At 35.4% G+C, this 14,920-nt stretch overlaps 1 protein-coding gene across 2 annotated transcripts in view; it reads left to right on the top strand.

Annotated features, from left to right (window-relative positions):
• The first annotated feature begins 2,584 nt into the window (after positions 1 to 2,584).
• Positions 2,585 to 14,920, top strand: part of LOC135209545 (F-box only protein 9-like) — a 28,112-nt gene continuing 15,776 nt past the window's right edge. Inside the window, exons 1-3 of one of the 2 annotated variants that reach the window (XM_064242195.1) lie at positions 2,585 to 2,732; positions 11,671 to 11,763; positions 14,074 to 14,301. In XM_064242195.1, coding sequence (XP_064098265.1) covers positions 2,730 to 2,732; positions 11,671 to 11,763; positions 14,074 to 14,301 — 324 coding nt within the window. In that variant the 5' untranslated portion in view covers positions 2,585 to 2,729. The remainder of the gene's footprint in view (positions 2,733 to 11,670; positions 11,764 to 14,073; positions 14,302 to 14,920) is intronic. The other variant, XM_064242196.1, reaches the window with a different exon arrangement.

Here is a 14,920-nt window from a genome sequence, read left to right on the forward strand (position 1 = left end):
AGGAAATGGTTAGTTTTATTGACACAAGCTACTCCGTAAACATCGAGATGGCGTCAATCTTCTAAAATACCTCGAGTTTGTAAGTAAAAAATGTTGAACGCGTTTTTGGTGAGATTTGCACTACGTTTGAGACCGTTTTCACTACCCTCTGTTTAAATCTTAAAATTTGGCCTTAATTTTCTAACTTTGGAGAAAATACTTACTTCGAAAGGAGAGTAGAGGTCTTTAGCTCCGTTTCTCACCAACAACAAGTCGCGACTGATGCCCATCTCGGGTGTCAGGACGCGTTATAATGTACTTTTTCGGAGGGTGGCTTGCATTGATGGTAGGTGGCCTGCTTGGCCTGCTGTGATGTTCTACCCTAATTCCCGTGCACGCTTAAGCTAGCCTACTTGAAGCCTTGCGACGTTCGTTCATTTTTGTACAATGTAACAATGAAATGACACGTAAGGATAGAAAACAGACAGATGGATCAATATTTATCATTTGAATAATTTAACAAACCTAAATTCATGGCCATCATCTATTTCGTAGCGTAGTTGTCATCCAAATTCCGAAAACCCACGAATATTCGAGACTTGTCACCCACCAAAACACAAAACATTACCGGGCCCAACCACATAGTATTTTACGAAATATATTACTAATTATCCTAATTACATCATAAATTATTTCAATTCCTACTCACCGAAAGTCCTGGGCTTAATTCCCGCACCGATAATAAACTCCTCAGGGTAAAATAAGCGGTATTTCATTCATTATTTGTCATTTTCCAGTCGAGGGAAGGCGTTTTGTTGACAACGTTTGATAAGCAACCAGCTGTTGGGGGGGAAACAAAAGTATAAGGTGGCAGATATAGATGCCTGATCCCTCTAAGGAGGCTTAAGAGGGGAAGCAAATCCTATTGAAACCTCCTACTTATATTTTATCATAGTTATATCATTTTTTACATTGCTTTAGGCTTCGAATATTTGCAGTGATACAGCGTTTAAATTATCAAATAGCCCCACAAATATACTATTTTTACATTGACGTTTATGGTTCAGTCTCCAGGTGCTTGATCCTTCTAAGAAGGTTTTGGAAGATGGAATACCACGCGAAACCTTCTACCTTATACATTGCTTTTTACGACAGCTTAGGCTTCATATATTTGCAATTATATGGCGTTTAGATTATTATATATATTACAATATTAATAATCCATCATTATTTTCCCATTACTATGTTGTTTGGGTAAACAAAAGTATAAGATGACGGATATAAGTACCAGATCCTCCTGAGAAGGTTTTGGGAGAAGATCGAAGGCTACTCGAAACCTTCTACCTTATACTTATTTTCTTTACAAAGGTTTATATTTGCAATGACATACCGTTTAAATTATTGAAATAACAAATTTATTATCTTCACTTTATTGTCTATGGCTCAGTGTCTCTCATTATATGTTAAATATATTCTTTAGAAAAGAGGTTAGAATACTTGTATGATTTTGATTCTTCTTCTTTAACTTTATATATGCATAAACGAATTCCACTCGAAAAAGTTTCAGTTTAAAATATTTACATGTAGGATGCAGACAGAATTGTATAAAGACCACTTACACATAAAAAATGATAGAGCCTAAGATCCACATAATGTTAATAAGTCAGTATTCATTTTCATATATTTTGCCTTGAAGCGGGTTGTTTATTCATTTCCTGTTGGAGTCGGACAACTTAAATAAGCGAGTGTGTGGACCCTCAAAAATCGTATTATTGTCCACTTGGTCCTAAGGACTAACCGGGAACTCCTTGTGATGAGTTAAAGAAGAGAGCCATCATAATAACCTAAGCTTAGGTGGCCTAGAGTAGGATGCTTCAATTCTACGACAAGATAGCTTCCACTCGTTTTAAAACATCTCTCATTACACCTAAGAAAAATAGACATTTATGAACATTACCAGGCATATATTCATTTAGACAAGATTACCTATAGACAGCAAACAATAAGCCTTTCAAAAGTATTGCTTTAAACAGTAAGAATGCTGTCTTCACTCATAGGCTTATCATATATGTTTTATCAAATGGAGTATATGTTGACAGTGCATCGATTCTCATTCTAAAAACTAGCAAAAATAAAGGGCCACATCATTTTACATATCTCAGAACCTCCTAAAAAAAGTTTGGAGATTTTTTAGAGACAAGAATCCTCCTTTAAATCAATTTTCCCTACACAGCTCAGGATAGAAAAGGGTATAAAAACAGAGAGCGCACAGATGCAGTCTTCAGCGGTAAATTAAAAATCTCATCAACAAATTTATATTACTAATATATTAAGCTATAGGGCGTTGGATAGAGTAGGCATATTTAAAAATTGAAAAATGAAGATGATGTCAGTACCAATATCTTATATAAAAATCACTATTTTACAAGAAGCCACACCTAATATGTATATGATTTTTAGAGAGAGAGAGAGAGAGAGAGAGAGAGAGAGAGAGAGAGAGAGAGAGAGAGAGAGAGAGAGAGAGAGAGAGAGATTCGCACTTGGGAGGCTGGTAAACAAACAAGATGGCATGCAACTTTGATCCCTAAAGCCGATGGACCTAAGGACCAAAATGGCTTTGCATTCTCCAGTCTGGTTCAAGGTCGCTGAAAAGATGGCAGCCGTGGTGAGATCCAAAATCTATTTCTCCTCGGTTGTTCGTTTCTCCGACCGTGAATCTATTGCCTGAACTATTCAGCAAGCAGATAAATATGGTAAGAATGCAATGGTTGCAAAATATTTTGGGAAGGAGAGCGAGAAATGGGTTTAAATTGCAATAATTTGAGCGGTTGCACGGCCCCCTCCGTTGCAGGTAAAGCTGACGTCATGGTTATGGAGACAACGTTGTGTGGCATACGCGTAATTGCAGCGTGTAATATGACATTTACCAAACGTCTCTTGATATAGAATTAAGAAAATAACAATTTTATGCTACAATTAATCTAAATATATTACCTAACATCGACGTCATGAAACATGCTTTGGGTACGCTAGCTTCTTGTAAAGTCTCCATATTTCCAACTTACCTTCTCTTAGGCAAGTTATTTGTCAGTTAATAAATAACAATACATAAGCATTTTTGATACCTTTAAAATTGTAGTTTACCGGAAAATCTATCATACGGTAGTTACCCTATGTATTACATTACCACCTTGAACTGTGGGTACGTAATTTTTATGATTATGGGTATCCAGTGTCTACTACCTAGGTAAATGTGACAGCTGTCATAAAACAATGGGGTAAATGCATTGCATAACGTAATTGTTAATTTGTATGATGTCTTGTAGTATATGCATTCTTTTTCCCATATTTAACGTGCCCCTATGCATAGGCTAGACTTATGTCATTAGAGGCATTGAGTGAATTCTTTTGGAGAAGGAGTATTCTGGTTGGATATTAATATGAATTAATGATTATTGCCACTCGTAACAGTTGTGTCACTGTTTTGTCATGCTAGGTTAAGTGTAAGAGAAGCTCTGGTAATACCTACTAAATGAGTTGGCAGCGCCTATAGTACCTACAAGCCAAGCTATTAGTAGTATACCTAATTCTTGTGAATAGAAGTAGAATGCAGTATCATCTCAACTTAATGGACCAATGTTCTTATCATTTACATCATTATCATTATTCTTTGGTAGGGTACCATGTTAGATGCAATACATTTTTAAATACATCTCTTAAATTAAATTTAATTGTAGTAAAGTACAAGTTAGGTTGGGTGTACAGCATCCTAACCTAACCAAACGTGGAGTGTAGTGTTGGTGTCTTCGTTGGAGTTTTCATCAATTGAAGTCTTATCGTTGGGGAGTAGAAATGAGAAAAATACTCCATACTAAGCAGTATTCATGCAAGAAAAGCATATAGGGCTAGGCTTTAGAGGAGATATCAAGAACATATCTTTTTATAATATATAGTGCAAAACAGATACTGAGAGATCAGTAATAGTTAGCAACAGGATGGAAGAAATCGAAAAATATTGCTAGTCTACTGGAAAATAAACGTTTCATCTTGGTAAACAGCAAAAATTTATGATGTACGTAAAAAACCTGTGCCACTTTCTGTGGCGAGGAATTGCTTCTACATGGAAAATCAAAGCAAATTTTGAAGAGGGTACCTACTGAATTTTAAGATTTATGGCTAGGAATTGCTACAAGTGATTTTAAGGGGGCTGGCTGGCTCATGCCATTCTTTAAGGACAGGACTTTGCTATTCTTACCACTTAATAAGGTGACTTGGGACATCTCCAAACCGCATATGATTTTCGCCTCTGACCTTCGGTTTTGTGACGCCAGGGCGATTTATCCTGAAAATAACCATTTTTGAAATTCTATCTCCTCCCTTGATATTTAATATTAAGACCTGGGATTACTACCATATATAGACCTGATGTAGACCTCCAATCAAATGAGGAGTTTTTTTTTCTAAAAGTCATTTTTTTTGCTAGATATGAATTTTTCATTATGGTAAAAAAATAAACCCTATAAATTAGTAAAACAAAATTTATAAAAAAAGACGAAACAAAAATTGGAAAAAAGGGCTTCATTTGATTGTTCTATAACGTCTTTCTGAGTTGTATACCAAATTCTAATGTTATAGCTTTAAAACTAAGTGCGAAGATAGATTTTGAAGGTCAATAACTATAGTTTTGAGATATGGGCGTTCAAAGTTTTTCTTCGTATTTTTATAACGACAATGTTAATAAATAATGATTATTACGAATGTATATTTCTTTTTTGTGTATTAATAAATCAAAACTATTTTATTTATCATAATTTAATCATAAATGATGATCCCTTTGCTCATATATCGTAGCTTGGGGCACTGCGTCAGGCAAGACGGGGCACTCCTTCCTACGCAACTCTCTCTCTCTCTCCTTCACTAACTCTGCTTATTGCGGCGAATTTTCTTCTTCTGTATGTTAGCTAGATGTTTTCCTAGTATTTTCCGTTTTGGCATGATGAAATTCTTGCCGAAACAAAAATAAACAAACTTAAATGCAAGAGAATGTCAAGAGGTGAAATTCGAAGTTGTACTCTCTTTTTACAAAGACAATGTTAATAAATCATGATTATTATGAATTTCATATTCCTTTTTGGGTATTAATAAACCAAACTATGTTATTTATCATAAATTAAGATCCCTTTTGCTCAAAGATCGTAGCCTGGGGGACAGTGTGGCGTGTGCTTCAGGCAAGACGGAGGCGTTTACTTACTACGCAACCCTCCCTCTCTCTCTTCAGTAACTACGCTAATATCGCATATATTCTGATACTATTCTGTAATCATATTAGAGCGAATTTTCTTCGTCTTTATGTTAGCGAGATGTTTTCCTTGTCTTTTCCTCATTGGCATGATGAAATTCTTGCCGAAACATAGATAAACATATGTAAAAGCAAGTGAATGTCAGAGGTGAAACTCGAACGTGTAGTCTACTTGAATTCTGTGCTGACACTGAATCATGGTTCAACTTGATACTCCCCTCTGCGACCCACGGAATCTCTACAGATGCCATTTCTCACAATTTCTTTGACAATAATGATCAAAATTTACGATAACAGAAGAAATATTGCATTTTCTTGTACGGATGAATGTTTAGGCTATTGAGTTATGTTTACTAATTACCCTGTAACTAAACGAAAAGTAAGAGGAATTTTGGACGAAATATTTCGTATACGTATTCTCAATTGCCATATGAAGCTCCATGAATTTTTTCATGACTTTGCATTTTTCGCCCTATACCCCCATATAGCTATAAGGGTTCTGGCCGGCCCCCTTAAAAGAACTGGTGCCTGAAAGTAGTAGAAATAGAAGTAGCAGGATGAAGTCGAGACTCACGATGAGAAGTTCACAAGACTGAAAAGGCAAAAAACCTCATTTCATGTCATTTTCCCCTTATGTATTCTGGAAAATTGTTGATGGTTACAATGACCCCTAGTTTAATACATGTTTATCAACAGAAGATTATTCTTTTTCACCAGTTTGCAGGGATGGGGAAATATTGTATGTATTAATTAGAACTTTATCTTATTGTAGCTACTTTTCATCATCATTTTAACTGGATGTCAAACATTCTTCGATGATGATAAATTTGATGGGCAAACAAAGATTTTAGATTCAATTATTAACTTTTAACTCTTTTTATAATAAAGATCAATACATATAGTAGGTAGTAAGACAGTAGGAAAGTTACCATTTTCTGGAAGCTTGGATTTCAAGTCAGTGGCCCATGTAGGCAAGTTCCATATGATTAGGCGTTTATCTTCTGAATAATAATACGTAATGATAATTATAATAATAATAAGTGTGGAGATAGACTCTATTACTGTATACAATATAATTGAAAATGTAATTTATATAGCCAGACCTGTGTTTTGATACTAATATGCTAGATTCTGTATATATATATATATATATATATATATATATATATATATATATATATATATATATATATATATATATATACAGATTTATATATATAATATATATATATATATATTATATATATATATATATATATATATATATATATATTATAGTATATATATATATATATACAGGCGTCCCCGGGTTACGACGGGGGTTCCGTTCTTAAGACGCGTCGTAACCCGAAAATCGTCGTAAGCCGGAACGACGTTCTTGAAAACGTCCACAGGGAAAATTTCACTACTAATTTGCAATTTTCTTAGGGCCGTATCTCTAAAATTATCACTAATTTACTTTTTTCATGTGCAACACTGTGTATTCACAAATTACTGTATATTTTCATTAAAATACAAGAGGAGAGAAGAGAGAGTAGATAAGATGAAAGAGAATGCAGAAGAGCGAGAGAGTAGAGAAAATAACACTCCTTAGGTTTCAATTAGATTGAAATGCAATTGTCTAGTAGGCAACTTTTTTCCCCACCCTCCCATAAATACAATAATTTCTCCAGAGAAAGAGAAGAAAGATGGATGACTGTGCAATTATGTTTGTCCTGTCTATCAATTCTTTTGCTGAGAAGCGAGAGGATAAAAGGAAGAAATAGGAAAACACCAAATGTATGAACAAGTATCTTGGTGGAGGGAGAGAACCTTACTCGTACCTTACAGACCTTATATTCTTGTTCTGGGTTCGCCCCAGGTCCCTCCAGTGTGATGGCACCTCTAATGTTCTACCAGAGAGTTGCTAGTCAATCTTGCCGGTAATTTTATTTTGCAATCTTCCAATCTTGGCTTGGTCTGGGATGCACGTTTAGATATTTGTCGAGCTTATTCTTAAAACACATCTACAGCTCACTCCGCTGAATATTTTCCTCAGATGAGCTGGGCAACGCAGTGAATAGACGCCCTGCATTACCGATGCTGGATGGGCGTTAGTGGATTAATGTCCTGTGTGCTTTGCCTTATTTTTCCTGGTATATTTTTGGGCAATGATTAATCTACCTTCTGCTTGCTCTTTCTGAATTTTTATTTTTAGTTCCATGATATTTTCTGCCTATTCCTTCTATCTGTTTGTCCATGCCTGAATTATCATGTAGCGTTCTTCGTTTCTCCTTTCCGAGACTATATAATTTAAGAATTGTAGTCTTTCCCAGTAGGTCCTGAGGTCCTTAAAAACGTTCTTCTAGTTCTAGCTGTAAAGGACCTTTGTACACTTCCTCTATTTGTGCAATATCCTTTTGATAGGGGGTGGGTGGGTACCATTAATATTATGCAATATTGCAAGTTGGACTACGAACAAGATGTTTTATTTTATAAAGCATAATCAATGTGTTCAGCTTTTTCTTGTTTTGAAGGTGCCGTAACAAACATTCCCATTTGAGTTGCTTTACATTTTGCCAAAACAGAGTTTTTTTTGCTATTTGATCATTGCCATAAAACATGTTTCCCTATTCATCAATCACACCAAGGTCTTTAACTGCTTCCTTATTTGTTGATGGTTCCATTATTAGGCTCCCTTGAATATGGCATATAGCTTTCTTTCTCTGTTCTCCAAATTTAATTTATGGATTCAAATTTATCAGAGTTAAATACCCATCCTATTTACCTCTGCCCAACATCATTTAATACTTTGTTAAGGTCTCTTTGTAGGAGCGTTGTCCTATCTTCAATCACAAGGTAATTTCCTACTACTTATTCTTGTGTCATCTGCGAAACTACTCACCTACCGAATCCTTAATTAAATTTATTGTCTATGTCTTCAAGTCATAATAACAAACAGTATTTGCAGCATAAAACACCGTACCTTGCGGCACACCGGATATTACCTTGGCTTCATCCGATTCTCGTCGTTTGCAATAACTATTCTGTTTTTCTGTTGATGTAAAAAATTCTTTTAAAACAATCTTCCTACTTTATCCACGATATTGTGTTTTCTAATTTCTTCGCTAATTATTATTTATGGTCTACTTTATCAAAAGCCTTTCTGCAAAGTCTAAATAAACCACATTCTGTTTCATTTCCGCTTTTCTATTTTTGGAATAGGTTTTCACGGTCGGACTAAACAGTTGGGTTTGTGCTACGTTTTTCCGGGTACGAAACCATGTTGTCCTTTATTAAACAAATTTTTTTATTTTTTAATTAAATGTTTCATAATATTTTTTTCTTCATTACCCTTTCAATACCCACTTTCAGTTATATGTGCTGTTAGACTCACAGGCCTATAATTACTTGCCTCTAGTCTTGATCCCCACTTTGAAAGTCGGGTAAATATGCTAATGTTTGTGCTCATCATATATCGTTGACCTGTCTCTACACTTTGTCTTAAAATAATTATTGCAAGTGGACTTTGCGATAGAATGGAAACTACTTTCGTTTAACAAAAATAGCAGGCTGGAATTCCATCAGGACCCTGCAGCCAGTCCCATTTTTAAGTTTCATTAATAGCCTGCACCAAATCATCCGCTTCATTAATATCTATGTCAGCATAAATATTCACCTATTTTCATCCCTTACTTCTATTATCAATTATCTCATTATCTAATTTCTAGGGGTGAATTTCTCTCTTATATCGTTCTGCCAGTATGTTGCAAACTTCCTTTTTTTCATTCGTTAATCTCCCGTTCAATTCTCAGAGGGCCTAGGTTTCTATTCTTCCTTTGTACTCATCTTCTTGCGCATATGAGTATAAATAGTTTAGGGGTTTTGCTTGATATTTCAATAGGGTTTTTTCTCCAAGTCCCGTTTTTCATTTTCTTTTGATTGTTAATAACTTTTGTTCTGCATTTTCTATCTTACTTTTTAGTTCTAAATAACTTTCCATGCATTTTTTTCGTTTTCTTTTGCAAGGACCTTTTTCCACTTTCTGATTTTCTGCACCTGGAAACAAGATTCTTCTGTCTCTTCGGTATGCATGGAATGATTGTTTGTTTTACTTTTCGTTCTTCGGTATATATTTTTGTTCCACTATTATCTCCAAGATTGTATAAATATACTCCGTATTTACCCTTATGTCATCACTTACGAAAAATGTTATCCCAATCTTTGTTTAATTCTTCATTAATTTCTGGGACCATTTTATTATTTTTTACTGTAGAAGTTGTAATTTTTCCATATCCTTCCCCACTTTTTCATTTCTGGCTTATCTCTACTTTTCACTGCTTTGGAATGAACTGTTAATTCTATGACATTTAATGGTCTGAAATACTTCGCATTATAAACCATTATGTTCTTTTAACCATAATTCAATCCGTCGTCCAAACTACTAGGTCTAAAGTTATTTCCTTTCTTGTTGGCAGGTGATTTATTTGTTGCAATGTTGTATTCTAGTAGCAATATCATAATAGCTTTTTCAAAATTGAGAGAGAGCAGAGAGAGAAAGGAGAGATGATGACGGACGAGAGATAGAGAGACGAGATCCGAGAGAGAGATGAGGAAGAAGAGAGAGAGTTGTTGTTTAAAAGAGCAGAAATGGAATGATTATTGTATTTAAAATACTCAGATTATGAATTTTGTAACTTGTATTATTATTGGCGAAAATATTAAATCAGATAAACTTAATTACATACACGTCCATGAAAATGATCTCATCTCAGTAAAGAGAGAGAGAGAGAGGAGAGAGATGAGATGAGAGGAGAGAGACTCGAGAGACGAGAGAGAGAGAGAGAGATTACATTAAAAACCATTAAAATTCGCTTGACCATTGTATGGCATTGTTAAGCTTTGAGTGTCACTCGAGTTGAGGTGGGGGAAAATTGATACAGAAAAAGGGGGGGGTGGGGGGGGGGGGGGGAAAAAACAAAAGGGAAGAATTTTCTTTTGAAATGTATTTATCGTATATTACTTTTCTAGTTTGATTATTATTATTATGTATTATTTATTTAATTATCTTATTATTATTGATTTATTATTTGAAAAAATATAATAAACACGTGCATCTACCATAAAAATTCTCTCATCTCAGTAAGAAAGAGGAATTATCCTTACAAGTGAAATGGAAAGGTCATTTTCATCTCTAAAATACGACCATTATGAATTTTGTAATTAGTTTTTATTATTATTATTATTATTATTATTATTATTATTATTATTATTATTATTATTATTATTATTATTATTATTATTAAATAACTGAAATTATCAATAAACATTTTACATACCAGTACCATAAAAATTCTTTCATTTCGGTAAAATAAAAGAGAGAGAGTGTTTATCTCTCTTTGTTTCTAACGCTTCCAGCGAAAGAGAGGGAGGGCGTTACCACTATGACTCATTATTACCTTGTGTGGCAAAAGAGAGAGAGAGAGAGAGAGAGAGAGGGAGAGAGAGAGAGATTAACCTTAATTAAAAGTGACATGGATAGATTAGTACGTATGTATTTCTTTAAAATACTATCACATATGAATTTTGTAATTACAGTTATTATTATTATTATTATATTTATTATTTGAAAGTATTAAAAACAAATAGTACAAGTACATAAAAAATCTTGGAGTCTCAGTAAATGAGAGAGAGAGAGAGTAGAGAGAGAGAGAGAGAGAAGAGAGAGAGGGGGGATGTCAGGACCACTGATTGCAACACCGCAGCTCTCCCCCAACTCTCCCCCAGCTCTTCCCCCTTTTGGCTGTCACAGAACATGATATATATCTGACAGTTTTAGTACCTGGAAAGGTTACAGAAAAGACTGGGATTTCCTTCATTCTTCGATAATTTTAAATATAAGCTAAAATCTTACTAATTCATTATGGTGTTTTCTTTAATGAATTTATATTATTGCTGTATAAATTAATATTAATATTTGAAAATAGTAAATCATTTATTTATCATACTAAAAAACATACATCTTTGTAGTATAGAGAGAGAGAGAGAGAGAAAATTATAGTGATTATTTTCTTGGAAAATACAAAGAGAGAGAGAGAGAGAGAGATAGAGAGAGAGAGAGAGAGAGAGATAGAGAGAGAGAGAGAGAGAAACTGTGCTAAACTATAAAGGATTCTTATCTTATCATAATATGTGTTTTTTAAAAGCATCGTAAACTCAGAGCGTCGGAAGCGTCAGCGTCATAACCTCGGAACAAGCGTGTCGTAACCCAGGGCGGATTTTTTCAATGAATATTTAAGAAAAAGCGTCGTAACCTCGGAACGTCGTAAGCCGGACCCGTCGTAACCCGGGGACCGCCTGTATATATATATATTTTATATTATATAATTTTTATATATTTTTTTATTTTTTAGGCTGACCCCAGACAATCTGCCAGAGCTGATGATAATAATATTGCTCTTGTTGACCTAACTGAGCACAACACAACACAGACTGGAGATCCTGAGGTAATATTTATTCCTTTACTTTTAACCACAGTGTTTATATGAGTGAATGTCTGTATCAGAAGTCCTTTCTCTTGTTTTGTATTAACCAAGGCTGATTCGAGTTAAATGATTTACAGTAGTACTTCGAGATACGAAATTAATCTGTCCCGAGGCGCCCATCGTATCATGAGGTTTTCGTATCTTGGACCACATTTTGCATGTAAAATGGCTAATCCGTTCCAAGCCCTCCAAAAACACCTCAGTAAATTTCATAATAAAGCTAAATTGACCTATAAACAATGAAATATATACTCCCAACAATTTGGACCATTCAGTACCTAACTTAATAACGAAATACAAATTAACCTGTAAATAAAGTGTATTAGTGTACATGGTATACAAGAAATACTGTACGTAAAATGTGGAAGCTTACCTGTCGAGTGAGGCTATCTCCGAAAGTGGCGGCAGAGGTGGAGGAGGACAAACGGCAGATACGTACGTACACTTAACTTTAAGAAAACACATAAATAAATGTAAGGAAAACATACATAAACTAAAATTTACGAAACACATTAACAAAACTGTAACACTTAACTTTACAAAAAACTAAAATTAAATTTTTTTTTATTATTATTTTTAACTTTTTTTTTTTTTTTTACTTTTTTTTACTTTACGTACGTAGGTGTTTTTTTTTTTTTTTTCTCAACTTCATCACCACTTTCAACTTTTTGTTTATCACTTGGTTCTTCCTTTTTGCTTTCAACTTTCTGTTTTTCATCCCTTGGTTCTTCCTTTTTGCGTTCAACTTTCTGTTTTTTATCACTTGGTTCTTCCTTTTTGCTTACTCCTGCTAATGCTAAAGGCCTCTTTAAAAAATAACGATCCAAGGAAGATTGCTTCTGCCTACTTTTCACAATGTTCCTGAAACAAGCATACGACCTGTGAGCCTTTCCGGGGTGTCTTTTTTTCTATAAACGATTGCACTTTATGAAAAGCGGCAATCTCCCACAAGGCCAGCGCGTAGTGTTCATTAACAGCTGCCCATCTTGAAAATTATCTACTAATTGTTGCACCTCATGACTCTGGCCCTGGTGTCCATCAAAACCCTGTTCAACCAAATGCTCTCTCTGCAACTGATTTGGGTACTGAATGTTTGGCTGCTGACCTTCAACATAAACTGAAGTGCCTTGATTATACTCGTATGCATGTTGTAAATGATTGGTCAACACCCTCTGTTTAGCAGGGAGTGGAGATTCTACCAACCTTGCAAAGTTTCCAGTTATCCCATGAGAGAGACCTTGATCACTTATCCCATGTGAGAGATCTTGGTCACTTATCCCACGAGAGAGTTCTTGGTCAATCATATCATATATGTCGTCACTCAAGAGGTGCTCTTCTTTTTCCATTTTCTGTGAAAAGAAATGAGAAATTTTTTTTTAAAATACACATGACACAAACACCGTCACAATTTCAACTCTGACTAGTAGATTCAGAAACAGTTGACGATCCCGAAACGAATACCGCATGCGTACGATAACGCCGCTGGTACGAAGTGGATGAGGTAGGCACGCCACCACGTATACGTACATAGGTGCATGATGGGAGGGATGCTGGCCAATAGGAGAGAAGGATCTCATGGCCGCGACTAGCATCAGGAACCAATGGGAGAGCAGGAGGATGGTGGCGAGTCTACTAAGTTGGCAGCGCGCGAGTTTCAAAATTGTTATCGGTGGTTCGGGCGAATCTCGGACTTTACAGAAATCTTTCGTATCTTGAAAACTTTTCGTATGTAGAGCCATTAAATTTTTCGTATTGGCTTTCGTATCTCGAGTTTTTCGTAAGTTGAGCCTTTCGTATCTTGAGGTACCACTGTAGTACATAGTTGCTTTTTGCAAACATGTATTTTTCTCTATGACCTAAGCAGTGCATTTGTAAGAGCATGTGTACTGTATCACCAAAAGGGTATTTTCAAATTCCTATTGAAGAAGTGTTTGATTTTGGGCTTTCAAAAAACTGGCAAAAATGTTATTGTGTGATCGAATTGAAATGGAGTTGGGTATACTATTTACTTGCAATACCTTAATACCTTTTTTGCTTGATTCAGCACCACCTCAGTATATTCATAAATCTACAATTTTAGCAATGCAGCTCTGTAGCATTACATAAATAGTATTTGTGTCTTAGATGTGATATTAAATTCATCACCATTTCTTTTATTGGTTGCACCTATTTACTCCAGTGGTCATGATGCAGATTTGCTATATAAATCTGACATGAGAGCAATGGCTTTTTAACCTACTTTAAACAATGGATTTTCTTTTTCTTTTACAGGATCCTGAATCTATATTGGCGTCATTTCGTAAGGAATGGCGCCGTGAATTAGAGACCCAAGGGTCATCACCAACACCTTTGACTCCTTCACGAAATCGCCAAGGTCAACCAAGATCTCCCCGTACTGCCCAGGGTCAAGAGAACAGACCAGAAACTACTGATGTGAAGGAAACAGATAGGCGCAGCTTAGACCAAGGAGATGAAATCCATCCAGATATTGAGTCAAAAGTACAGTCTCTATTTTTATTAATGTTTAGTCTAAGATTTGCAAAAGAACTATTGTTTATAACTTGTCCCAACTGACAGTTATGGAATATCTTGTTTTTCGTATTGTTGGAGCTCCTGCAGGACCTGTACTGTTTGTATGGCTTCTGCATCCAGTGCACGTCTGCTTCCTGCATATCTTGATTCCAGTTTCTTGTCAATCCTCTGTGGTTCTACTAGGCCCCTGTCTTTTTCCATGCCCCTGCTAGGTTTCCGTTTGCTCTTTTTTTTTCTGGCATTCAGCATTCCTCTGCTCACCTGGCATCAGCTTCACTTCCATTGTTGGGTAGTGTTCCTGCCCTCATCTTGTGGTTCCTGTTTCCTGCCACCTGTCTTCTGAATTTTGCTTATACGAAAGAGCCTCTATTTCCAGTTCATATGGATTAGTAGATCCTTGCTGCTAGGCTGTCTCCTACCATGTGTTCCAACTTCCCAGTTGTATGTGCTTTCGGCTTACGCCAGCTTACAGCCAGTTAGTAGTTTTCCTGGCTTGGACAAGCTTGCATCTCAAGTGTCACCTTTACCTCCTACTTAATCTTCCAGTTTTATGTGCTTTCTGTCATTCATTTACTCACAGCCTCTT

This window comes from Macrobrachium nipponense, chromosome 38, assembly GCF_015104395.2.
Source record: "Macrobrachium nipponense isolate FS-2020 chromosome 38, ASM1510439v2, whole genome shotgun sequence".
Classification (NCBI taxonomy): domain Eukaryota; kingdom Metazoa; phylum Arthropoda; class Malacostraca; order Decapoda; family Palaemonidae; genus Macrobrachium; species Macrobrachium nipponense.